Source organism: Microcebus murinus, chromosome 14 (assembly GCF_040939455.1).
Source record: "Microcebus murinus isolate Inina chromosome 14, M.murinus_Inina_mat1.0, whole genome shotgun sequence".
Classification (NCBI taxonomy): Eukaryota; Metazoa; Chordata; class Mammalia; order Primates; family Cheirogaleidae; genus Microcebus; species Microcebus murinus.
Genome location: NC_134117.1, coordinates 27264650 through 27292556, shown reverse-complemented (window position 1 = coordinate 27292556; position 27907 = coordinate 27264650). Strand labels below are relative to the sequence as shown.

General features: G+C 35.7%; 1 protein-coding gene across 1 annotated transcript in view; it reads right to left on the bottom strand.

Moving 5' to 3' along the window:
- The window catches only part of HPSE2 (heparanase 2 (inactive)), a 244753-nt gene that overhangs the window by 190895 nt on the left and 25951 nt on the right, over positions 1-27907 (bottom strand). The window contains exon 4 of the mRNA XM_076009652.1: positions 9885-9932. Within this exon, the coding sequence (XP_075865767.1) occupies positions 9885-9932 (48 nt within the window). The remainder of the gene's footprint in view (positions 1-9884; positions 9933-27907) is intronic.

Here is a 27907-nt window from a genome sequence, read left to right as displayed (position 1 = left end):
AAGTTGAAAATATCCTAAGTTGAAAATTAATCTAATAAACCTAACCTACCGCATAGCTTAACCTAGCCTAACTCAAACATATTCAGAACACTTACATTAGCCTACAGTTGGGCAAAATCATTTGGCAACACAGTATATTGTAGGGTATTGGTTGTTTACCCTCATGATTACAGGGCTGACAGGAAGCTGCAGCTCTTTGTCTCTGCCCAGCATAGTGAGAGAATATACTGCATATCACTAGCTCAGGAGAAAAATCAAAATTCAAAATTCAAAGTACAGTTCCTACTGAATGCATATTGCTTTCGCACCATGATAAAGTCAAAAAATTGAAACTCAAACCATCTTAAGTCAGAAACCATCTGTACAGTCCTTAAAAACATGATCCACATAAAAGTGATTTGGAATGCTCAATATTTTTCAAGAGTAAAAAGGGTCCTAAAACAAAAAAACCTGGAGAATCACTGCCCAAATAGTTGGGAAACTACTTATTTCCAAGAAAGCAGAGCACTAAAGGTTGCGCTATAGTTAGTTCCAGAAAGAGAGAGTACAAAAGATGGAAAGGACATTATCAAAGAAAAAAATTTGGGAAAATTTCCCTAAACTGAAGGGTATGAATTTCAGATTGAGAGGGTCTACCCCGTACCTAGTGAACAGAATAAAAAGAGAACCACATGAAGGATCACTGGGGACTGGGAGAAGAGCTTAAAAGTATCAAAAGAGAAAAAAAGTAGGGCCAATAAAAATATTGGAAATTTCTCAATAGTTGCAAGGAAAGCTAGAATAAAATGGAACACAAGTGTCAAAATCTAAGGGAAATCTATGTGTATCCAAAATATAAATCAAACTCTAATACAAGGTCTCAATATGTTGACCTCTCATTTATCTTTCCTCAGGAAGTTGCTGGAAGAAATCCTCCACCAAACGAGGGAGTAAACCTCAAAAAACAGCACAAATCCAGCAAATAAGAGAGTCAAAAGGAATCCCCAGGATGATGGTGAAGGGCAATCCCAGGACAACAGCTGTTCAGGAAACACAGAGATCAACCATCCAGATGGGAACAGAAGGAGGGATGGCTCCAGGACCAGATCTCCAAGGAGAAGATGAAACTGATGGTTACCTGAGGTGTCTGTGTATAGAGAGAAGAGATTTACTACCATGATACAGAGTTTAGAGATGAATTAGGAAAGATTAATAGGAAGCTAAACAAATAAAAAAAGAGACAGTTATTCACTCCAGGGGAAACAAAAAGTTGTGAAAGAAAGAAAATGTAATCATAGCACACCACATGTCTCTGCTGTGAATCATATTTACATAGTAAAAAAATATAAACACTGAATTCTGACCTAACGACGACTTAAGATATAAAATATTGGAGTATGAAGAAAGGTAAGTAAGCATGCTTGGGTGTATGAGAGGCTAGGGAGATATGAGAGCTAAATTCTCATCTTCCATAGTAGGAAATTAATAGATGTTTAATTTGGAAAAAAATCAAGAAATAGCAGCATAAGATTGTTGTTTAGAAACATGGAAACGAATGTCAGAGGAAGTGGCTAAAACTGTGCATGTTGCTTGCAGAGTGGGGAAATTGGAGGTGGGAAGGGTGGAGCGGGGCACTGATGATATTTTTATTATAAGCACATTATATGCTTATTACAAAAAATTTGGAAACTACAGAAAACTAAAAATGAGAAAAAAGAATCCCTATATATTCCCTACATCCAAGGATTAACACTATTAATGGAAGCATTTTCCCACTTATGTTTCTCATATATATTTTCACAGCAATATATTCTTTCATAATAAATAAGATTCCTTGTTTAGTTGTAACAGTTTAGGCTTTTCCCCAATTATTTATTAGGAAAAATTTCAAACCTAGAGAAAAGGGGAAAGAACTGTACAGTGAACACCATATATTTATCACCTGGGTTCCACATTTAACATTTTATTATTTTTTCACACATCTATCAGCTTATCTATCCCTCTATTCATCCATTGATCCATTTTATGTTTTGAGGCATTTCAAAATAAGTTGCAAACTTTGGTACTCTTCATCCTGAACACATCATCAGGTGTTCCATTAACTAGAATTCAAAATCTGCTTATGGTTCCTTTTCTTAAGTACATTTCACATACAATGAAATACACAAATCTTAAGCACATCAATTGACAAATGCATACTCCTGTGTCACCCAAATCCCCATCAAGATGTAGAACATTGCAATAACTCCAGAAAATTCCCTCATGCCCCTTTTCCTCTTAATCCACATGCCCACCCCCCATGCCCACAGGGGCCATGTACTGAATTTTAAAATCTATTCCAAAACTTCATACAATTGAAATAATAAAATGTGGGGTTTTTTGTATGAGGCTTTTTTTTTTCACTCAGTATAATGATTTTGAGATTCCTCCATGTTTTGGCATATACCATCAGTTTGTTTCTTTATCTTGTTGAGTAGTATTCCATTGCATGAATACACAACTATTTGTTGATCCATTCTTTTTCTGTGGAACACCTGGGATGCTACTAATTTTTGCCTATTAACAATAAACTCCTATCAGTATGTCTATAAAATTTTTTTGTGGCATATATTTTCATTTCCTTTGGGTAGATATCTAGCAGTGGAATTGCTTTGTTATAGGATAGGTATATATTTAGTTATACGAGAAACTGCCAGATTTTCCAAAATGAACCATATATATACATATATATATATGGATATTAAGAATTTTTAATCTTATGTTATTTTCCTAAGTTGTATTTTCAAGGAATTTGTCTACTTGTATCATCAAATTTGTTGGCATAAATAGTTCATAATATTCCCTTATAGTACTTTGGAATGTCTGTGGGATCTATAGTGAGAATCCTTTCATTCTTGATAGTAGAAATTGTGCAATTTCTTTCTCATTCTCTCTTTTTTTCTCTTCCCCTGCCCCAATGCCCCCTTTCTCTAGGTAGAGGTTTTTCAAACTTGTTGATCTATTCAAAGAAACACTTTGGCTTTATAAATTTGCTCTCCCATTTGTCTAATTTCTGTTTTATTGATTTCTGCTTTTATCTTTGTTATTTCCTTCATTTTACTTAGTTTGAGTTTAATCTGTTCTTTTATAACCTTCTTCAGATAGAAACTGAGATCATTGATTTTAAATGTTTCTTCTTTTCTAATATAAGCATATCAAACTATAAATTTCTAATTTCTGCTTTTGCTGAATTTTATAAATTTTGATATAATGTATTTTCACAATCATTTCAAAATATTTTCTACATTCCTTCATGATTTCTTCTTTGATCTATAGATTATTTTAAAGTATGTTATTTAATTTCCAAATATTTAGCAGTTATATATATATTTTTACTGCTAATATCTAACAATTTCTTTGTCATCAAAAAACATACTCTGCATGATTTCAATCCTTTCAAATTCATTGAGACTATTTTACAGCTGAGCATCTGGTCTATCTTGTTTAATGTTCCATGTATACTTGAAAAGAATATGTATTCAACTGTATTCTATAAACATCAATTAGGTCAAGCTGTTTGACAGTGTTATCCAAATCTTCTATAGACTTACTGTTTTTATTTTAATCTAGTTCTATTAATTACTGGAAAAGGTGTTTTTAAATCTTCAGCTATAATAGTGGACTTATTTATTTCTTTCTGCTTTGGTTCTGTTAGTTTTTTTCCTTGCATGTTTCTTTTTTCTTTTGTTTGGTGAGATAGGGTCTTGCTCTGTTGTCCAGACTGGAGAGCAGTGGCATGATCACAGTTCACTGCAACCTCCAAATCCCAGGCTCAAGTGATCCCCCTAGTTCAGCCTCCCAAATAGCTGGGACTATGGCAGACACCACTGTACCTGGCTAACTTTTTTAAACTGTTTATAGTGATGGGGTCTTGCTATGTTGCCCAGGCTGGTCTGGAACTCCTGTGTTCAAGTGATCCTTCCACCTAGGTCTCCCAAAGTGTTGGGATTACAGGCGTGAGCCACTCAGTCTAGCCCCTTGCATATTTTAAATCTCTATTATTCAGTACTGTATTAGTTTTCTATTATTGCGCTAAACAAATTATCACAAACAGTAGCTTAAAAAAATCCAAATTTATTATTTTACAGTTCTATCTATAGGTTAGAAACCAATGAGGGTTTCACTGGTCTAAAATCAATGTGTTGAGAGGGCTATCTTCCTTCTGCAGGTGCTAAGGAAAAATCCATTTTCTTGCCTTTTCCAGCTTACTTGGCTTCCCACAATCCTTGGCTAATGGACCTCTTCCTCCATCTTCAAGTTCAGCCATGGGTGGTCAAGTCCTGCTTACATCATGTCACTCTAACCTCCTCTTCTGTAGTTAAATCTCCCTATGCCCCTTCTTTTATGCCTCCCTCTTTCACACCTGTAGTTATATTGGCTACCTCTGGATAATCCAGGATAAGTGCCCTACTTTAAGGTCAGATGATTAGCAACCTTAATGCCGTCTGCAACCTTAAATCCCCTTTGCCATGTAATATAACATATTTTCAGGTTCTGAAGATTAGGATGAAGACATCTTTGGTGGGGAAACCATTATTTTGCCTATCACAGGTGCATACATTTATGATTATTATGTCTTCCTGATGAATTGACCCTTTTATCACTATGAATTGTCTCTTTTTCTCTCATAATACTCCTTTTTTGATGTTTACTTTGTCTAATATCAACATAGTCTCATAAATGTGGTATATGTATACCATGGAGTTCTACTCAGTCATCAGCTTTTTGTGATCACTGCTAGCATGGTATATAATTTCCATCCTTTTATTTTCATTCTATCTTTGTCTTTATATTTAAAGCATATAGGCAGAATATAGTTGAGTCTTCTATAGCATCCAATCTGATAATCTTTGCCTTTTAATAACATTCTTTAGAATATTTACACTTAATATAATCATTGACGTGGTTGTTAGGTCTACCATTTTGCTATTGGATTGCTATTTTTCCCATTTTTTCCCTCTGTTCCTCCTTTCCTGCTTTTTAAAAAAAGGGTAATTCAATATTTCTTAGTATTTCATTTTAGTTCCAACATGGCTTTTTAACTATACATTTAGTCATTATTTTTTAAGTGATTGTTCTAGGAACATAATTTTCACCCTTATCACAGTCTTCTTAGAGTAAATACTGCATTAGTTCAAGTAAAAGAACTTTGCAACACTATAATTCCACTTACTGCCTCCTCCCTTCCTCATCCTTTGTGGTATTATTGCCATATATTTTTACATCTATATTGTTATAAACACCTAATACAATTTACATTTTTTGCACTAGAGTCATTGTTTTTTAAATAAACTAAGAAAAGACTAGTCTTTTATATTTAGTCATAAATGTACCATTTCCAACACTCTTCATTATATTTTGAGATCAAACTTTCCTTCCAGTGCTATTACCTTTCTGTCCAAAGAACTTCCTCTATTTCTTGTAGTGCACATCTACTGGCTTTCATTTATCAAAAAATGTCTTTGTTTTACTTTCATTTCTGAAGAATATTTTTCTGGATATAGAATTCTGGCTTGACTTTATTTTTCTTTAACACTTTAAAGATGTTGTTCTGTTGTCTTCTGTCCTCTATTGTTTCTGATGTCAAATTAGCCATCTTTGTGTTGGCTAATATGTAAAGTGTTATTTTTGTCTGAATGACTTGAAGATTTTTCTCATTTTTTGTTCTCAGCAGTTTGATGATGATGTGTCCATGCATGATTTTCTTTGTATTTATCCTTTTTAGGGTTTGCCTAGCTTTTTGGATCTGTAAATTAATGTTTTCCACCAAATTTGGGAGAAGTTCAGCTTTGATTTCTTAAAAAAAAATTTCTGCCACATTCTCTTTCTCCTGTCTTTCTGAACTCTAATTATGTATATGTTAGACCACTTGAAATTGGCAATGAGGTCACTGAAACTTTGTTCATTTTTCTCAATATTTTTTCTCTCTGTTCTTTAAATTATATATTTCTTTTGCTCAGTATACAAGTTAACTATTTCTTCTATGTTTTCCAATCCCTTGTTAAGTCCATCAGTAAGCTTTTCATTTTAGATATTCTTCTTTTCAGTTCAAGAATTCCATTTGGTTCTTTTTAAAAAAATTCCATTTCACTGCTGTTATTTTTCCATATATTTATTCAATATGAACATTTTACCCTTAACTCTATGAATATTTACAGTAGCTTCTGTAAAATCCTTGTCAGCTAATTCTGATATCCGAGTATCTCAGAGTTTCTATTTATTGCTCATTCTCTTGGACATGGGTCACATTTTCCTATTTCTTTGCATGTGTAGTAATTTTTTTTATTGTACGCTGCAAAAGGTGGATGATAACTGTAGAGACAGAATAGTGCTGATTTTGAATCTAGCAGGATGTTGAATGAATGACTGATCATTGTTCTTGTTGAGGTATCAGTTTATGCTTTGTTTGGGCAAGTCTCTTTTGGTTATACTTGAGTCTTAGAACAAATCCTTAGTCCTGAGACAAAGACTTTATTGCTAAGGTGTAACTCTTTTAGGTTTCATCGGAAAGAAGGTGTTTATGAAGTCCTTCTAAATTTGCGAGATTCAAATTCCAATTTCTGCCTCTCATGTGACAGAGAGCAGCTGAAATCTCTGTCCAACTCTTTCATGCTTCCAGCTGTTTCTTTCTGCCGGGCTTCTTGGAGTCTCTTGTGAATATACACATTTCAGGGATCAGGCAAAGATTTTAGGGAAGTTTATAGGCATATTTGGTGTTTTCCCCTTGTAGTTCCTGCTTGCTTATATTTCCACCCTCAATTTCCAGCCTCTGACTCCTTCCTTCTGACACGTGAAGCCAAAACAACCATGTATTTCTGTCTGAGTTCTAGTTACCTTATGATGCATGGATTGTTAAGTAACCACAGAGGAAAAGTTATATAAAAGTAAATCTCATCTAGTACCATTAACTTCTTTCAAGGTTTGAGTACCTTCCTCTAGTTTTGCCTTTTTTTGGTCATTCTCTAGTGTTTTGGATTTTTTTTTAAATACTTTGTCCAGATTTATCATTGCTATCTATGAGAGGGTTATTCTGATATAAGCCACTACTCTACTTGTAATTATAACTTCATCTCACTAACTCTTTCTAGGTTTTCTACATGGGTTGGAGGGCAGGACTAATGATTGCCACATATTTTGATCTCAAAGTATAGCAAATCCAAGAATATGCTTCCAAATCAAAATAGTCTAACTATAGAGATCTGTTTATTCATGACTTCAAACTCAGAATTCTAGTTGTTCTAGCTCCAAGATCAATATCCCAATATTGAATTGGTTCTTTTGGCCATTTATATATCCATATAGTGACAAATGACAAATTCTATGTTAGTTTCTTTTTTCCCTAACAATGACTCTTGATATCTTTACGTTATTAACAAATCTTCACCTCAACATCTCTCAGGGTTGAAGAAACATGGCATTTGGCTTTAATTTTCACTGAGTCCTCCTGGCCAGGATTTCCTAGGATTCTTCTATGACTTTTCCAAGTCTTGACTGAAAACTATGGCTGGAAGGGATAAATCGTAGATTCCAGGTGCTACTTGTCTGAAATGAGTGCTGATCCTGGAGCCAAAAGAAACACAACCCCCTGCCTGCTTTGGGGGGTATTTTTGGAATAGTTGCAAACATTTGATATTTATCTTGAGACATAGCCAACCTTTTTAAGTAGCCAGTAAACAAAATGTATTTATTGAAAAATGTATTTTTCCATTATTAAAAAAAAATGCTCACTTCACTCCATTTGTGTCTGGGAGAGTGCTAGAACAGAAAAGAAAATCTTTCTCTGATCACCACCTAACCCCCCCACCCCCGGCCATAAGCCATAATAATTGAAGCCATACATTCTTAGCCAATAATTTTCTTACAAGGACCTCATTATCTCTCCCTGCAAATCCTATAAATGCTTCAAGGTTCAGTCTTTATGCTACATTATCCAGATAGCCTTTTTGGTGAGGATGTTTAACAGGATTTCAGTAAAGTGACATTAACAGTTAAGACAATAGCCTGTGGAGTGAGGCAGATACAACTTCAAGTCCAATATTTGCCACTTTCTATGTAATCTTTAGTTTTTCTACAACTTCCTGTAAATTGTAGTAAAATAGAGATAAATATAGTCCCTACTTCATTTGGTGGTTGTGAGGATCAGATATGGTAAAGTACATAAAGTTTGAGAATGGTTCTTGGCACATAGTTATTATGTGTACTATCATTGTTATTGTCATTGTTATTTTTCCCCATAGTAAATGCCTAATAAACAATTGTTGAAATAAGCACTTGCTAAATTGATTAAATGCCATTCTGGTGAAAGAGAAAAACAAATTACAAAAACAAGTTATAAGGAAAAAATAATTATAAGTTATTATAAGTGCTATGAAGAAACAAAGAGCTAATAAAAAGTATGAAATGGGAAACCTATTTTGGATAGGAGCATCAGGGAAGATCTCTCTGTGGAGATGACATGTAAGGTGAGACCTAAAAAATGAGAAGGAGTCAACCTTCTAAATAAAGAGTAGAGAGAACAGCATTTCAGGCAGAAGGAATAGCATGTATAATGATCCTGAGGCAGATATGCACATGAACTCACAAAGAACTGAAAGACTACCAGTGTGGTGGGACAGAATGAGTAAGGGCAGAGTGGCACCAGATAAGATCAGAGGTAGCAGAGGCCAAATACAAAAGGCCAGAGTGGAGAATTTAGCTTTTGGTCTATGTGTAAAAGGAATACACTGTGAGGTTTTAAGCAAAGGAATGACAAGATCCTCAGATTTACTCAATCCATGATTCACAAACAAATTGAAGAAAGATAAGAGCTTTTGAAAATATTTCGAACTTGTTGTTTAGAGAAACTAAGAGTAAAAATGTAAACTAAAATATTTCCTATTATGATTGAGGTTGTTGATTGTCAACGAACCAAAAACTTTTTGAGGATATTTAATAAAGATTTCATCCCCCCTTTTTTTTCCCTTCACACTTGCCACAAATCTACAATGGATAGTGTGACCCACTTCAAACAGAAGATAGGCAAGAGGAACACATACCCTAGGCTAGAAAGTTCGAGAAAGATGGCCATAGTCCAGGCCTATGAGGGCCCAGAATGGGAGCACAAATGTCTAAGCTGTGGGCACTACATTAGATGAAAGACGATTTGGAAGATGTTGTGGGATAGATTTCTTATAGCAAAGCAGAGCAGTATTCCAGTATAAAATCAGTGAGACACTGTTACATGTTGGACATTTTGGCACAAATGCCATACGGAGACTAGGAGAATAAATTTATATATCAGATAATTATCTTTTTTCAAGCTATTCTTGGGGTAACGGGTCTTTACCATTGTAAGCGTCTTACTGAAATGTTGGAGTTTATTCCCCCTCTTGAAACTGCTTCATTTTATTGATATTTCTTTTTTTTAACCTGCTTCATATTAGTGACTCACTTGACACGAATTAAGACCACTTACATTAATATAACAAAGTATTTCTATTTTCACATGATATATTGAGCAATTAAAATCATTTCCTCTCTTAAACAAGGAAATTTATTCCCAGAGGAAAAGCCTATGGGGCAACAGTGGCAGGCTTAGATCCCCATGACCAGTTCACTGGTGACAGATTAATTTAAAATTGTACATAATAGCCAACCTCTCCAAATTGTGTCAATGTTTTGTTTTTGTTTTATTTTGCTTTTCTGAAAACAACAAAATGATAGTACTATGAGATAGCAATAAGAACTGTTTTGAAGTTAATTTTAAATTTTTTCTTGGAGGATGAAGGATAGCTTATTAAATGTCAGTTATGAACTTGGTGACAACTAATTATCTTTTATTTCAGAGCAGCTGATAATAAGTAAGAGCAAAAATGGTGAATACCTACTGTTGCCAGGTAACTGCATCCACAGTGCTTCCTGCCACCTTCATGAATCTGTAAAGAATAGAAAAAAAAGATGTTGCAACTTCAAGTAATCCACACCCCCGACTAAGGTTAAAATAAGATAAACCAAACCAATCCCTAAGTAGCTATGCTTTCTGAGAGGATCCACAGCCACAAATATGGCCTATCCATAGCTACTGGAGGTCAAATTGTAAAGAAGGTGAAGGTAACTATACTTTCAGCTTCTCACATCTCCTTCATCATCTGGAAATCAAGACCTCAATATGGCATTCCATCTACATTTGTCTTCCCAAGCCCATGCCTGATGGCTCCAATATCAATTTCCCTATAATCAAAACTTACCTGCCCCATTTCCTATTATCCAAGGACTCTGTTCTCTGCTAGGGAACAAATAAACAGAAACATTTCCCAAGGATGACAGCACAATAGATGCCTTTGAAAAACCACAGGCTTTCCTGGAAAGAGCATAGGAAAACCAAATTTATTTATGTAAGTACAAAGCACTATCAAATATGCCCCAAAGAAGGGCTGCCACGCCTGTCTGAGTGTAGAAACCTGAGTACCACAAGAGAAATCTATCTACTTCTGAAGCAGCTAAGTATACAACTGAATGTCATCTGACAAGCATGCTTAGCTTAAAAAGGAAACCAGACCTGGTTCTGTGCAGTTAAGCACACATCAAAGTCGTGCTAGCAATTCCCCACCCCCATGTTTTCCTGGAGGTTCCAGGAAAATCAAAGGGCTAGGAGGATGCATATGGGGACTCACAGATGCCACAGGGTATCATAAATTGCATGTCTATGAATAATTCAATTATCCACCTACCTCCTTCTCCTCATGTGCATGTTCTGAGGTGATGTGCTATCTTGGCTATTACTACTATTGTTGCCACCCAGGGGCAGAGAGTCAAAAGGAACATCTCAGTTCTTTAAGATATTCCTTCTATCCCTGATACCCTGGAGGGGAAATTTTCTTCAGAGGGAAGCAATCTTTAATAGTACTTCATAAGTTGAGAACTCTTCCACCAGGGAGGAAGACAGTGTTTTGTCTAGAAGGAAATTGCAGTCAACAGAGTAGTTAGGTCTACCTTCCACAGTGTTAGAAGAAGGAATACGGATTGAGAAAATCTTCCCATTATACAGGACGTTTAATCTGGCATTGAAAGAAGGGTAGGAATTTACCATGAGGAGCAGCCTAGGCGAAGAACAGCATGAGCAAAGCAAGGAAGAGTCAAGTGAGCTGTGTTCTCAGGAGTCCAGTAGGGCTAGATGTCAGGGAACATGTAAGGGAATGTCAGGAGGTCAGGCTGGTCAGATCACTACAAGCTGTTCTGTGATGTTAACAAGTCTGGTCTTTACCCTTAACAAGGTACAAGCCCAGGTTCTATTTACCTTTGTATGACTAACATCTAATGTAATACTGTAAAATATAGCTAGTTTGGCTTCCATGTGTGCTTGTTGGATTTATTCTGTGCTTAAACATAAGCAAGGAAGTTTTAGGATCAGATTTGAGTTTTAGGAAGATCACTCTGGCTATGGTTAAGATGAAAGGTACTGATGTAGATAAACTGGCAAGAGATTGCTACAGAGAGATGGGAGTCTTTGAAATGAGGAATGAAAAATCATATTTTAGAAACACTGTTGGTGTGTTCAAAAGGAAAAGAGGATGCCAAAGTTTTAATTGCAGCAATGAATGCTATTCCCCATGATGAGGAACCCAGGAGAGGACTTTTGATGCTGATGTTGGCAAATATATTGTGAACTTCCTGAATATGCCTCAAAGAACTTGAAGTAAATCATCATTGACAGTAACAGTTATGCATTCACAAGAAAATTAAGACCAAAAGAAAGCATTAATGCCCTGCTTGACTTAAAGGCTCTGGATAGGAAATTAATAACACATCTAATTTGGCACATTGGAAATTGGAAACTGGTTCTTCATGAACTAAAATTTGGAGATCCTCATTTGCATTCGATAGTTCTGCTATATGTGAGAATTAAGTCATTAAATAACATTGTATTATCTAAAGGAATATTATAAAAAGAATGACAAAACTATAGAGTTAGTGACATTTAAAGTAATGTTAATATTTTCTCTCTATACCTGTATCCCATATCCCACAAGGAAAATCCATGAAATATATAATTAAATTTGAAATATACTGGACTCGTAAATAGAATATTAAATAGTTTACAGAAAAATACTTAAACATCAAATATGGAAAAAGAGCTACCATGATTCTGGAGAGGAACACCAATTATACTTTTTTAAACTAACTTATGGGCTTAATGGAATTCTAATAAAAAATCCAGCCGAGTGCAATGGCTCACACCAGTAATCCCAGTGCTCTGGGAGGCTGAGGTGAGGCCAGGAGTTTAAGACCAGCTTGAACAACATAGCCAAACCTCACCTCTACAAATTAATTGGGCATGGTGGCACACGCCTGTACTCCTAGCTACTGGGCAGGCTGAGGTGGGAGGATCACTTGAGCCCAGGAGTTCAAGGTTACAGTAAGCTAAGATAATGCTACTGCACTCCAGCCTAGGCAACAGAGTGAGCCCCTATCTCTAAAAAATAAATAAATTAAAAAATATCTCAGTAGATATTTTTGAAACTTTATAAAATCATTCTAACATTCATCTGGAAGAAGTCAAGAAAATTTTGAAATATTATAATAGAATACTGAAGGGGTATTTATTTGATCTATAACACCATATATTAAAATATATAATAAAAACTGCAATAGTTAAAACATTCCTAGCTCAGGATTTAGTAAGAAGAGCTATGAAACAGAATAAAAGTTTTAAAAATTTATATATAAGAAGGTATTGCATAAAAAAGAATGTTGTATATAAAAAACTGAAGCATTTTTAATGGTACTAGGTGATATTGTCTATTTAGAAAACAATATTAAAGTCAGATCCTCACCTAATGTCTTATTTTGTATGAGAAATCAAAATAGCAAAACATAATTTTATTATATTTTTAAAAATATTTCACACTCTTGAAGCTCTGGGAGCCAAGGCAATATACGTAACTTAACCATTTGTACCCCAATATTATGCTGAAATAACAAAATTCAAAAAATAAATATATAACACTCCTGCTAAACCCTAAAAAAATAAAATAAAATATTTCAGTCACAATTTAATATTTTTAATCAAATTATATTATCTTTTTAACTTTAGTCATATATTGAAGCAGTAGAAAAGTTGTTTTAGCTAACTTTGAAGAAACAGTAATATTAAATATGCGTTTCATGTGAAAATTGTTATAAACTACATTCTTCTTTTCTCCTTCTTACCAAAATAATGAGACCAACTTCAAGCATATGGAAGCATGGAAGCATTTCTATACTTAGTTTGAGGAGGAAAAATAGTCAAATTTGCAAATAATGTAAAACAAAATATGCACTTCCAAATACCATGAAGATGACCAAACACTTCCTTGTTTTTTGAGAAGTAAAAAAAACTCATCTAAAATGAGACAAATATTCCCTTTTCAGAAGTCTTTGAATAACATTTTTTTAAAACTATGAAAAGAAAAACCAACTACAGAAATAACACATAAAGGAAAATGATTAGATAAAATTTCAAAGAACAGATATTATAGTTAATGAGTTTGGGGTATTCTCCTTACCTCTATGCTCTTTCCCTGAAAATTAGGGTTTTCTATATTTTATACATAGGAATCTATACCACTCCTATACTCTGTATATCCATATTGGCACTGTGGAGGACAGCAAGTCCAAAAAGATTATGATTTTCTTTGTTCAAATCTAGCATTGATGGATTCTTCTGCTTTCTAGTTCTGCCTGTTTCTCGGAAACTGGCCCAAGCCACATAAATGAATATCTTCAACACAGCTGGAAAATGCTCAGCAACAGTAATATTAGAGGTGGAATAACATGTACATAGAATAGTGCTGTCAGGAGTGAAATACCACTGGGAAAATAAAATTCCATTTAGGGTCTGGTATTATCCAAGGATTTTCAACTATCCACTCCATTCTAATCCCTAGATTTAGGTCTATGAATATACAAGTTAAAGATGACCCAGTATGTGAATATTAACAAGAGGGGAAGGTCTTGGTTTTCCAAGGTTGGATGTTCCCATAGCTGAATTATGATGACAGAAATCTGGATTATGATCTCAGGGGACAAGGGGTATTTGCCCTCCTGCTGACCTCCAATCATGCAAAGAATGATAAGAGAGGGAAGGGGACAGGAACTTATATCAAACAAAATTGGCCAGTGCCAGGCAGACATTTTAGTATTTAGAAGTCTTTCCCATTAGAGCCAATATGCTGCTATGGAAAAGAACAAAATATCTCCTTTCATTGTGAGAGTTCCTTTCTTCCCCCAGGGGACCCCAAATCTGGGAGAATTTCTTTCCTATGTTATCCACCTGCACATATGACGTACTGAAATATTGTTGAGCCTTCTCTCCCAGGGCATATCACAGCTCTCTCTTATAATAAGGTCCATCTTTAGTCATGGTCTTTGGGGGTTGATTTCTACTTCTGGACCACAGAGTACAACCTTAAAAACTGGACTCTGAATTTTGCTCCCAGGAAAAAGGATACATCCTTCACAGAGAACTAGATGTCTAAATGAGTACATACTTCAATAAGAGTTCAGCAAGCCTGATCTTTCTTGTCCACGAAAAGAATCTTTAGTTATGTAACTAACACAAATAAGATGTGACAGCCATTCCACACAAAAGCCTAGGAAAAACTTGTGAGAAAATTATTCATCTTGAATTATAGTAAACCAGGCTGAACTCTAGGTAAACAACACATTTAGGGGCATCTTTCATTTGGTCCAAAGCCACTTACTTTTTCATGGCTTAATTATATGTTGAGCTATAGTGGGTGCTATGTAGAACTAATGAAATATTGACATCTCTCTCTTTCTCTCTCCCCCTGCCTCTCTCCCCTTCAATCCTCCCTTCCTCCTCTCCTCGCCTCTGTTTATATGTAATATCACATTGGCAATAGACTGATAAATAGCATAGCTATATGTTTGTTGACTTTAATGGCTAGTTCAGCTCTCTCTTTAGGCTTCCCTTGAGCTTACATTTCCCTTAGTTTCCCTATAGATCATAAAGCCTTTAATATACAGGATTTGAGATGGGTGAGACTTTTTGTTCAGTCTCTTTTATTGTTAAAAGTTACTTCCCGGATGTTAAATTTAAGGATATTGGTAAATGGACAAAGGAAAAATAACCACCATTTGCTGATTGACAGGCACTTGATAAGTAGTTTACACATTTTACAATCCTGTAAGGTTGGTATTATCAGTTTCATTTTATAAAGAAACTGTGCTCAAGATCACTCAGGTAATAAGTTGCAGAGCTGGGATTTGAACTAAATCCTGACTCTAAAGCCCTTGTTATAACCATGCAGAGACAGCAAATCTGTGCTGTGTGTGGTGCTGTTCCCTTTTCCTGAGCCTATGGCAGACATTGGTAGTGGATCTGAGTATTCCCTCACTTATCTCAGAATTGGCCTAACAATCCTTGAGATAGGGTGCCAGGCATTATTAGCTGGAACTGGCCCCCAAGATGAAGCCTATTTGCTACTAATGCTGGGTTGGGAGAAAGGAGGCTGTAGGACAAGGTCTGCAAGAAGCCAGAGGCAGATGTGAGAGAAAACACATATAGGAAGATCAAATAAATTTGCTTGATTGAAACGAAGAGAAAGGGAGAGGAATGGCAGATGCTGAGAGAAGATGTTGAAAGAGATCTGGAAGGCTCTGGCTGGAGCTGGAACGTGCTGGCTAGGGGAAGACCATGCTAGACTTGTCTTGACAGTCCAAAATGCTGCTGAGGAAGTTGTAAAGACTTGGATTCAAGCAAAGGAGGCTATAATTAACCTTAATATGATTTGACCTGGCTGTGGAGTCTGGTGTAAAGGAGGAAAAATGCATCAGGATGTCATTATGAATTTCACACAGAAAAGTAAACTTTCCAAAAGTCAAGTCCTGGTATGAAGCTGACTCTATGAGAGTGAGCACGGTGGAGAAGGATATTTTATTTTTTATGTTAGATTATTTAGCTTAGTTGAAAGATGAGGATTCAGGAAAATAGCACCAGAGTAAAAAGAGGATGGGCCCTGGAGTCAGATATCAGATTTGAGATCTGGATACATTACATAGCTCATTAGCCATGTGACCTTGGATAAGTTGTTTAACCTCCCTGAACCATGTCATATGGAGAGAATACCACCTACCTCTCAAACATATTGTGAAGATTAACAAAAAAACATACACGTAAGAAGAACACAGGTAGTGCCTGGCACACTGTTGGCACTCAATAAATGTGAGTTTCCTCTTCCCGGTTCTGGCTTTTGAGCTTGGTAAATCATTTAACATTTGTGTACCTACATTCCTTGATCTGTAAAATAAAGATAATAAGACTTGCTTTGCCTATATTACAGGGTAATGATTCCCATACATTGGTGTTAAATAATTCCTTGAGGTCTTTATTCAAAATGCCAACATATAAGTCCCATCCTTCCATATCTGGTTCAGGAGGTCTGAGCTGGGGCCTAAGAATCATGCTGCATTTTAAACAATCCCTCCAGGTACTTCTAATACAGGAGGACAATAAACCAAACTTTTGACAAATTGTGATCTTAGCAGCACATGTAAGAGTAGAGCATTCTTGAAGGCAAAAGCAGGGATATAGGGAAAGAAGAGGGAAGGGAGGAAAAAAATGGAAAAGAAGAAAGTAAGAAAGAATTTCCCAAGACCATTTGACTTATAAAGTGTCAAATCTAAATTTGTGTTCTAGGACTCCAGCCTCCATCTCCCATGTTCTTTCTAACTCCTATCCTAGATTGATTTTTCTGATGTTAGAGGCATAAACATCCTTCGTCACAATGACAAGAGCTCATATGCTTGAGTTTGAGTAAAGAATTAGTCTGCTTCTCCAATCGGGAAAGAAGTCTTTTCCAAGAAAAAAGTAAAAGTAAAAGAAAGCAAGTTTAGAAGTAACTGGTTGTTAACACAATTCTCAGCTAAGGAGCAGAACTTTGCAGTAGCCAGTGCTTCCCTGTTAATGAGCCCTGAACAGCTTTGGTCTCTCTCTTGAGGCAGAGAGATGGAATTCTCTTCTTATAAACTAAGAGTAATATACGGTTCTCTTTTCTCCTCCTGCAGTTTGGTCAAGTCATATAACTCTTTCACAGTTGAAATAAAACAGAACAATTATTAGGAATAACATTGTGATAATTACTCTGTGTACCAAATTGTCCCCAGCTGTGCATCTTCCCACTCCGAACAAGAATGTGACATAAGCAAGTTTACAGGAGGGAAGTAGAGCTGTGGTTACCCTCATTATACTGACATGTTATTGTAGCTAAATCTTGCTAGTTCCTTTCCCCATGTAATTCTCTGAACTGCTTAGAAAGCTACATTGAGTCATGTGCAAAAAACTATTAGACTAAAACTTGCCTTTTCATCTTTGAAATATATGTTCTTCTTGACAGTTGTGGCTAACATTTATTTAGGTGTCAACATATGCCAGGAATTGTACTAAGCACTTTAAATTCATTATCTCATTAATCTTCACAACAAACCCAAGAAATAGCTAACCTTATTAGTCCCATTTTACAGATAGGAGGACTGATACTTTAGAGAGGTTAAACAGTTCCTCAAGATGACTCAGCTAGTACATAATCCAGGTGTCATCTAGTTCCAAAGTGCATGCTCTTTACCATCCTGCTATATTGTCTCACTATAAGAGAAAATGGAAGGCTATTGTTATATATTAAGAAATAAATTGGGAAGTCTTTTATTTTGTGCTAAACTGTGTTAGAACCCAAGAAGGTTAGAGCTGAAAGAGACCTCATAAATAATTTATTATTATACCCCTATGAGGAGACATGTTCACAGTGGATGTGATAGCATTTAAATATCCAAAATTACCTTTTGTCTCTATTTGTATTCTCTTCTTGACATGTATATAAGCAGGACTGACTTCTCTATTAGGTACAGCAGGCACAATGCCTCGGACCTACAATACTTTTATAGACCAAAGTCAAATCAGAAGTAAAAAATAAAGTTTTAAGTTGAAAAGAATGTTTTAATATATTTGTCCTCATACCAATGGAGTTGTAAAATATAATTTTTAATATGTCTTTAAAGAGGGACTCATGAAGTCCAAAATGCCTTGGGCTTGCAGATGTCATTATGAAAACCTGTGCATAGGAATACATTGAAATTTCAGTCCTTATCCATCCATATAACCTTCACAGCTACCCATGCTTTTAGTAAAATGTGAAGTCCACACATCAGCATTAGGCACTTAGTAGAAGTATTGGTAATTAGTCATAACAAAAGATAGAAATTCTGGATATAAAGAGGTACTTTTTCTATTTCTGGTTTGTATTGAACATATAACATACATCATGTGGTTTGCTGTAATGGCAAAGACCATTACTTACTTCCTACTTTTGTTCTGTTTCTTTCTTCTTTGCTCAAGAATGCTATCCATAGCTCTCTGGGCCATCATAGGAACAGAAAGCTCTGTCTAGCTTTCTGTTTCTAGCAGAGGTATATGTTAGAATATTCCACTAGCAACTCTATAGAATGTTGGGACAACCTCCATTCCTTCCTTCATTCATTCGACAAATTTGAGCACCTTCTAGGTACCAGGCTTTAAGCCCATACTGTCTATATTATACAATGGCAAATACAACAGACATACTTTCCCCCTCATGGAATTTATAATATATAGCTAATGAGTAAACAAACAATAAATATAGAGTTTGAAATTTTAATAAATGCTGTAAAGAGACCTATCAGGATGTATAGAGAATTACTTAGCTAGATTACTCAAGGAAGTGTTCTAATGGATGAGAAGAAACCAGCCATGTGGCAGGAAAAGAGAACACTCGAGGTAGAAGTTTAGTATGCAACAGGCCAATGAGGCCTGAGTGAAGTTAGAAAAAGGAAATGTGGTAGAAGATAAAAATGAAGAGCTGGATAGAGGCCAGATCATTCATCATAGAGCCCTCTGGGCCTTGGTAAGGAGATTCCATTTTATTCTAAGTACAATGAAAAGTCATAAAAGAGTCTTTAGCAAGTGACTGGCATCATATGAATTAAGTTTGTAAAGATTTTTTCTGGCAACTGAGTGGTAAATAGATTAGAGCAGGACATGAATGAAAGCATGTAGACCAGAAATGAGGCTCTTGAAGCAGTGCAGGTTCTCTGAGTTCTCCAACTTGTAATTCTTTTTATAGTGCTTGCTCTACTGCCATAGCTCACCTGAACCAGAGCTCATATTCTAAGTCAATGTGCTCCAAATGTGTTAGTGGAACACTATTCCCTTAAGAAGGTCTCTGCAAATAAGACTCTGTGGTCAAATAAATTCAGAGAATTCTGCATGCTAAATCCCTTTCTTGGAGATTCAGAATGTAAACTAATGTATTAAAGGTGCTGGGAAGTATTTCAGTAAGTGTGTGGATCCCAGTAATTCTCAAACTTACTTGACCATGGTACCTTTAATGTTTTTTCCCTCCACATAATGTTAATATCCCGCAGAACTGATATTCTCCAGAGCACATTTAAGAAAGTGCTGCTATAAGTCATTCTAACCAAGAATCAAGCAAATTCCATGTGCTTCATTTAATGGGCCTCCTCTTCTCTACCTCTCCATTTATTATCCCAATGGTTTAGATATTTTCTGAATCTGAATATATAATATATATATTATATAAGGATATCACCCTTCATATGAGTTATTTCTTCTTTCCAATTCTATCTTCTATTTTCTGTCAAATGTCCCTTTACTTTTACATTGTTATGGTTGGTAAAGTTTTCATTTTTTCTGAAATCATATTTTTCTTCCTTGTTTCTGGATCTGGATCTTCTACAAGACAGCTGTTGGCTATCCTGAATTGATACTCTATATCGGTAATATTTTATCTCAATATTTCTGTCTCTGTCTAAAGCTCTTCTTAAGGGAGATATTCTTAATTTTATCTTCCAATTATTTTATTAAACTCTTAAGAGCTTTTTGGAGGTATAATTTACATACCATACAATTCACCCATGTAAGTTTACAATTCAGTAGTTTTTATTATATTTAAAGACTTGTGCAACCATTAACATAACCTAATTCTAGAATATTTCATCACTTCATAAAGAAACCCTGTACTCATTAGCAGTCACTCCCCATTTCCCCACAATCTCCACTAGCCCTAAGCAAGGACTAATCTACTTTTAGTCTCTATTGATTTGCTTATTCTGGACATTTCATATAAAGGGAATCATAATGTGTGGCTTTTGTGAGTTGCTTCTTTCAGCAATCATAATGTTTTCAAGGTTCAATCATGCTGAAACATGTAGTAGTACTTCATTTATTTCATTATCTGAAAATATTCCATTATATGAATATATCACATTTTATTTATCCATTCATCACTTGATGGACTTGTGGACTGTTTCCATTTTCTGGCTATTATGAATAATGTTGCTATGTATATTTGAGTACCAGTTTTTATGTGCACAGGAGTTTTCATTTCTCTTAGAAAGTGCTTAGTCATATGTTAATTATGTTTAAACTTTTAAGTAATTGCCAGACTGTTTTCCAAAGCACTAAACTATATTATATTCCCATGAGCAATGTATCAAAGTTCCAATACAATACTTGTATGTCTTTTTGATTATACCCATCCTAGTGGGTGTGAAGTGGTATCTTGTCATGGAGGTTTTCATTTACATTTCCCTAATGACTAACAATATATTTTTTTTATTTTGGCATATTATGGGGGTACAGATTTTAAGGTTTCAAAAAATGCCCTTTCCTCCCCTACCCCCACAAGTCTGAGTCTCCAGCATAACCATTCCCCAGATGGTGCACATCTCACTCATTATCCATGTATATACGCACCCCCCTCCCCCCTCCCACCTGTCCAATACCCTATTATTGTAGTACCTATGTGTCCACTTAGGTACTACTCAGTTAATACCAGTTTGCTGGTGAGTATATGTGGTGCTTGTATTTCCATTCTTGGGGTACTTCACTTAGTAGTATGGGTTCCAGCTCTAACCAGGAAAATATAAGATGTGCTATATCACTGTTGTTTCTTAGAGCTGAATAGTACTCCATGGTATACATATACCACATTTTATTAATCCATTCATGGATTGATGAGCACTGGGGCTGTTTCCACAGCCTTGCAATTATGAATTGTGCTGCTACAAACATTTGAGTGCAGGTGTCTTTTTTGTAGAGTGTCATTGGATCTTTTGGGTAGATGCCCAGTAATGGGATTGCTAGATCAAATGGTAGATTCACTTGTATTGCTTTAGGGTATCTCCATATTGCTTTACACAGAGGTTGAACTAGTTTGCAGTCCCACCAGCAGTGTAGGAGTGTTCCTCTCTCTCCGCATCCACGCCAGCATTTATTGTTTGGAGATTTTTTGATAAAGACCATTCTCACTGGAGTTAAGTGATAACTCATTGTGGTTTTGATTTGCATTTCCCTGATGATTAGAGATGTTGAGCATTTTTTCATATGTTTGTTGGCCATTCTTCTGTCTTCTTTAGAAAAGTTTCTGTTCAAGTCCTTTGCCCACTTTTTAATAGGGTTATTTGATTTCTTCTTGCTGATTTTAGTGAGTTCTAAGTATATTCTAGTTATCAGCCCCTTATCGGATGTGTAGGATGCAAAAATTTTCTCCCATTCTGTAGGTTGTCTGTTTATTTTCATGACTGTTTCTTTGGCTGTGGAGAAGCTTTGTAGTTTGATCATGTCCCATTTATTTATTGTTGTTGCAGCAGTGATTGCCTTTGGGGACTTCTTCATAAACTCTTTGCCTAGGCTGATGTCTAGGAGAGTGTTCCCAATATTTTCCTCTAGAATTCTAATAGTTTCATGGCTTAGGTTTAAGTCTGTTATCCAGCGTGAGTTGATTTTTGTGAGTGGTGAAAGGTGTGGGTCCCGCTTTACCCTTCTACAAGTGGCTATCCAGTTTTCCCAGCACCATTTATTGAAAAGGGATTCTTTTCCCCAGCGTATGTTTTTGTCTGCTTTGTCAAAGATTAGATGGCTATATGAGGATGGTTTTATATCAGGATTCTCAGATCTGTTCCACTGGTCAATATTCCGGCTTTTGTTCCAATACCAGATTGATTTAATTACTACAGCTTTGTAGTATAGTTTGATATCTAGATATTAATACCTCCCATTTTGTTTTTGTCGCCAAGAATTGCTTTTGACATTCAGGATCTTCTTTGGTGCCATACGAAGCATAAAATTATTTTTTCTATATCTGTGAAGAATGGTGATGGGATTTTAATAGGTATTGCATTGAATCTGTAGATCAGTTTGGGTAGTATAGACATTTTAATGATGTTGAGTCTGCCAATCCACGAGCATGGTATGGATTTCCATCTGTTTACATCCTCTGCTATTTCCTTGCTCAGGGTTTCATAGTTCTCCCTGTAGAGGTCTTTTACCTGCTTGGTTAAGTATATTCCTAGGTAATTTAATTTCTTTGTTGCTGTTGTGAAGGGAATTGAGTCTTTGATTTGGTTCTCAATTTGATTGTTGTTGGCATATATGAATGCTTCTGATTTCTGTGTATTGATTTTGTGTCCTGAGACTTTACTAAATTCATTGATCAGTTCCAGGAGTTTCTTGGTTGAATCTTTGGGGTTTTCTAAATATAATATCATATCATCAGCAAACAGTGAAAGTTTCTGCCCCTATTTGGATACCTTTAATTCCACTTTCTTGTCCTTGTCTGTCTGCTGTAGCCAGGACTTCCAGCACTATATTGAATAGAAGTAGAGATAGTGGGCAACCTTGCTTGGTTCCAGTTCTAAGTGGGAACGCTTTCAAATTTTCCCCATTCAGTATGATGTTGGCTATGGGTCTGTCATATATGGCTTGTATCATTTTTAGGTATGTCCCTTCTATGCCTATTTTCTTAAGTGTTCTTATCATGAAAGGGTGTTGAATTTTGTCAAAAGCTTTTTCTGCATCTATTGAAAGAATCATGTGGTCTTTGTTTTTGTTTCTGTTTATGTGGTGAATTGCATTTATAGATTTACGTATGTTGAACCTTCCCTGCATTCCTGGGATGAAGCCCACTTGGTCGTGATGGATTATTTTTTTGATAAGCATCTGGATTCGGTGAGCTAGGATTTTATTGAAAATTTTTGCATCTATATTCATTAGGGATATTGGTCTGTAGTTTTCTTTTTTTGTTGCATCCTTTCCTGATTTTGGTATCAGAGTAATATTTGCTTCATAAAAGGTGTCGGGGAGGTTTCCATTCTTCTCAATGTTGTGGAAGAGTTTCTGCAAGATAGGTACTAGTTCTTCTTTGTAAGTGTGGTAAAATTTGGGTGTGAAACCATCTGGACCGGGACTTTTCTTTTTAGGGAGATTTTTAATTGCTGTTTCTATTTCAGCTCTTGAGATTGGTCTGCTCAAGAAATCTATTTCTTCCTGGTTGAGCCTAGGGAGGCTGTGTGTTTCTAGAAATTTGTCCATTACCTCCACATTTTCCAGTTTGTGTGCATAAAGATTTTTGTAGTTTTCATAAATTATGTCTTGTATCTCTTTGGGATCAGTTGTGATATGTCCTTTTTTGTTCCTGATGAAGCTTATTAGAGATTTCTCTTTTCTGCTTTTGGTTAGCCTAGCCAATGGCGTTTCAATTTTGTTTATTTTCTCAAAGAACCAACTTTTTGTTTTATTAATCTCCTGAATAGCTCCCCTGTTTTCAATTTTGTTTAGTTCTGATTTTATCTTGTTGATTTCACTTCTTCTGCTGGGTTTGGGGTTGGTCTGTTCTTCTTTTTCCAGCTCTTTGAGTCGTTTCGTTAGATTGTCTATTTGTGATCTTTTTGACTTTTGGTTATAGGCATTTATGGAGGTAAACTTTCCTCTCAGAACTGCTTTAGTTGTGTCCCAGAGGATTTGATAACTTATCACTCCATTGTCATTTTTTTCATAGAATTTTTTTATTTCCATCTTGATTTCTTCACTTATGAAGTAATCATTTAGTAGGAGGTTGTTTAATTTCCACGTTTTTGTGTAGAAATGTGAGTTTCTGTTAGGGTTTATTTCTACTTTTATTCCACTGTGATATGAGAAGGTACGTGGTATGATTTCTATTTTTTTAAATTTCTTGAGATTTACTTTGTGTCCTAGGATATGTTCAATCTTAGAGAATGTCCCGTGAGCTGATGAGAAGATCGTATATTCAGTGGATTTGGGGTAGAATGTCCTGTAAATGTCAGTCAGACCCAATTGTTCTAGAGTTTTGTTTAAGTCCGTTATTTCTTTATTAATTTTCTGTTTGGAGGATCTGTCTTGTGCTGTCAGTGGGATGTTGAAATCTCTGGTGATTATGGAGTTGCTATTAATCCATTTGCTTAGATCCGGTAAGGTTTGCTTTATGAATCTGGGTGCACCTAAGTTGGGTGCATATATATTTAAACTTGTTATCTCTTCTTGTTGAACTGTGCCCTTCACCATTACATAGTGACCCTCTTTGTCTTTCACTATTTTTCTTAGTTTAAAAACTAAATCATCTGAAATTAGAACTGCCATGCCAGCCTTCTTTTGGCTTCCACTTGCTTGGAATACTGATCTCCACCCTTTTACTTTTAGTCTATATGCATCCGTGCAGGTTAGATGTGTTTCCTGAAGACAGCATATACTTGGCCTGTATTTTTTTATCCATTCACCCAGCCTATGTCTCTAGAGTAGAGAGTTTAAGCCATTCAAATTTATTGAGAGAACTGATATGTAAGGTAGATTACTGTTCATTCTGTTGGGTTGGATATTATTGCTTTGATTTCTCTCTTGAGCCATTGTAATATCTGGCCTTTAATCTTTGGGTTTTGGTTTTATTTATATTCGTGAGTTTTTATTATGGTGTTCTGTGGGTAACACTGTTTTGAGTACTTCTTGTAGGGCTGTTCTTGTCTTGGTGAATTCTCTGAGACTTTGCTTGTCTGAGAATGTCTTTATTTCTCCTTCATATAGGAAGCTTAGTTTTGCAGGGAATAAGATCTAGGCTGGGCATTGTTTTGTTTCAGAAGAGTGAGAATGGGGCCCCAGTCTCTCCTTGCTTGTAAAGTCCAATAGAGAAGTCTGATGTTATTCAAATTGGCTTTCCCTTGTATGTTACTTGCTTCTTTTGTCTTACAGCTCTTAGAAGGGCCTCTTTAGTTGATATTTTGGTCAGTCTGATGACTGCATGTCATGACATCTTCCTGTTTGCTTTGAATCTCCCAGGGGTCCTCTGAGCTTCTTGACTTTGTATATCGAGATTTTGAGCAAGGCCTGGGAACTTTTCCTCTATTATATCTTCAAATATCTTGTCCAACCCTTGAATGTTGTCTTCTTCCCCTTTTGTTAACCCTATGACCCTCAGATTAGGTTTCTTCACATAATCCCACATCTCTTGTAGGCTTTGCTCTTTTCTCTTGTTTCTCTGCTCTATCTCTGTGACTGATTTATTTAATTGGAGGTTGTTATCTTCAATCTCTGAGATTGTTTCTTCTGCTTGATCTACCCTCTTCTTGAGACTTTCCACTGTATTTTGTACCTCCCTGAATTGATTCTTCATTTCCAGAATTTCGGTTAAACTTTTCTTCATTGTGTCTATTTCTTTAGTGAACTTTTGTTCCAGGTCCTAGAGGCTTTTTGTGGTTTCTTTGTGTTGGTTATTTAGTTATTCTTGCAGGTCGTTGAATTTTCTGATGATCCACATTGGAAATTCCTCTTCTGTCATTTTGGTTTCCTGATTTTGGTTGGTGTCTGTTTCTAGGGGGCTGGTGCTCCTCCTTGGGGGGGTGTTTTCCGTTTCGTTCTTCATATTTCCTGAGTTCCTTCGCTGATTTCTTCCCATGTCGATCAGTTGTTGTTTCTTTCCATTAGTTTTTCATTTGATATTACTTCGCCTTGTTTAGTTTCTGAGCCAGGAGGTGGTGTCTGTGGGTGAGATATGACTATTCCCTGTATGATGAGTCAGTAGGTGCCATTAGAAGGGTGTGCAGGATGTCCTCCCTGTCAGTGGGTGTCACTTGCTTGGAGGAATAGGCTATGCTATTGTTTTTGTGTACTGTTATGAGCTCTTGTTCCTGTAGGGAGGCACTCTAGTGCCTCAGGTGGTCGGTGGGGCCCTAGGACTTCCAGGCGTGTCCTTTTCTACCCCTCAGTGAGGCCTGGTCTAGGAGAGAGCCTGGGAGGAGCTGGGTTGGGTAAGCCTGTCCTCAGCCAACACCAATGTCATTAGCAGGGGTCAAAGTTCTGTTCTCTGCTTCCAGGAAAAGCTGTCAGGAAGTGTCTGGAATGGCCCCGCTCATTCAGAAAGTCTATGTGTGGGGTGGGGCTGCCTAATGACTAGCAATATTAAGCGTCTATTCATGTGCTTATTGGCCATTTGTATATCTTCTTAGGAAAAATGTTCAAATCCCTTTTCCCATATTTTAATTAGGTTATATGTTTCTTTATTACTGAGTTGGAAGAGTTGTTTATATATATTCTGGACACAAGTCCTTTACAGATATAAGACTTGCAAATATTTTCTCCTATTCTGTGTGTGGTCTTTTCACATTCTTGATAGTAGTGTTTTATTTTATCACTTACATCTTTAGTGTTGTATCTAAGAAATCATTGCCTAAACTTTATTAGACTTAATTTCAACAAGTATATGTTTAGTTTCAAAATATCCTTTTGTTTTGATTATACCTTTTTTATAGAATTATATTTTTATAAATATAGTTTTATAAATATAAGTATAAAATTTTTCTATATCTGTATAAGGATATGAATTATTATGTTACTAACAAAACTTGGGATAAGAGAATATAAGACAACATACAAATTTTGAAAATGCTCAGCTTTTTTATAGTTAACAGAATTTAAGTTTAAACAACCATGCAGCATGGTCCTGCATTAATTAAAATAAAGTAAATTAATAAAAATGACAATACTCATTGCTGTAGGATATTGAGGGAAAAGACACACTAACACATTGCTGTCCTACAACCTGGTGAGAAATTGTTCTGAAAGGAAATCTGGCAACAAATATCAGAGCCATAAAAATTATCATATACTTTGACGTAGAAACCCAACTTTTTGGAATATAGCCCAAGGATGTAATTCAAAAGAAATAAAAAACCTATTTGTATAAAGATGTTTATAGCTGTGCCGTATATTACAGGCAAAAACTGGAAACAGCCCAAATGCCCAACAGCGAGGGAAAGCTTAGGCAGACTTTGGTACATTAATGCAATGGAATATTTTATTGCTATTAAGAATGATGAATATGAGAACTATGTAGAAATAAGGAAAGAGTCATATGAAGCAATGAGTAAAAAATGCAGAACTCAAAATGATGCATATACAATGATCACAACTATGTAAAATTATATCTGTATAACCAAGAGGATTAGAAAGGACTACAGAGCTGGTAATTTAGAGTGCTGACATTTTTGTTATTGTTAGTTCAAGTTGCTGGGGATATTTATGTGTTACTAGTTATATTTCACTATATATTCAGTATATATACATTAAGACAGATATTATAAATCTCCATTTTTTTTCTTTCTGGCATATAAAAGAAAAGAAAATGTTCACCAGTATCTTTCCTAGCTCTAAGTGATTTTCTCTAGTCTCTTGAGTCCTATTTTTATTTTTGGATATGGAGGTAGTGAAGCCCAACATTTGCCACCATAATACCCCAGTGACATGCTCATTTCTTTCATCTGTTACTTATTACTGTATCCAAGAGTCTTGAATTATTCCTAACAAACTAGCAACTATGCATTCACATTTACACCATGTACACAAACCCAGATGCCCCGACTACACTTAATGTACAGGGTAGAGACTTCTCCTAAGTATGACTTTTTTATCTCTTACATAGAGAAATATTTGTTTCTTACACTGGAGGAATGTAATGAAGGTCAATTCCTCTGGATTCCATTTCTTCTAACCTTAAAGGACTTCACATGCTGGCTA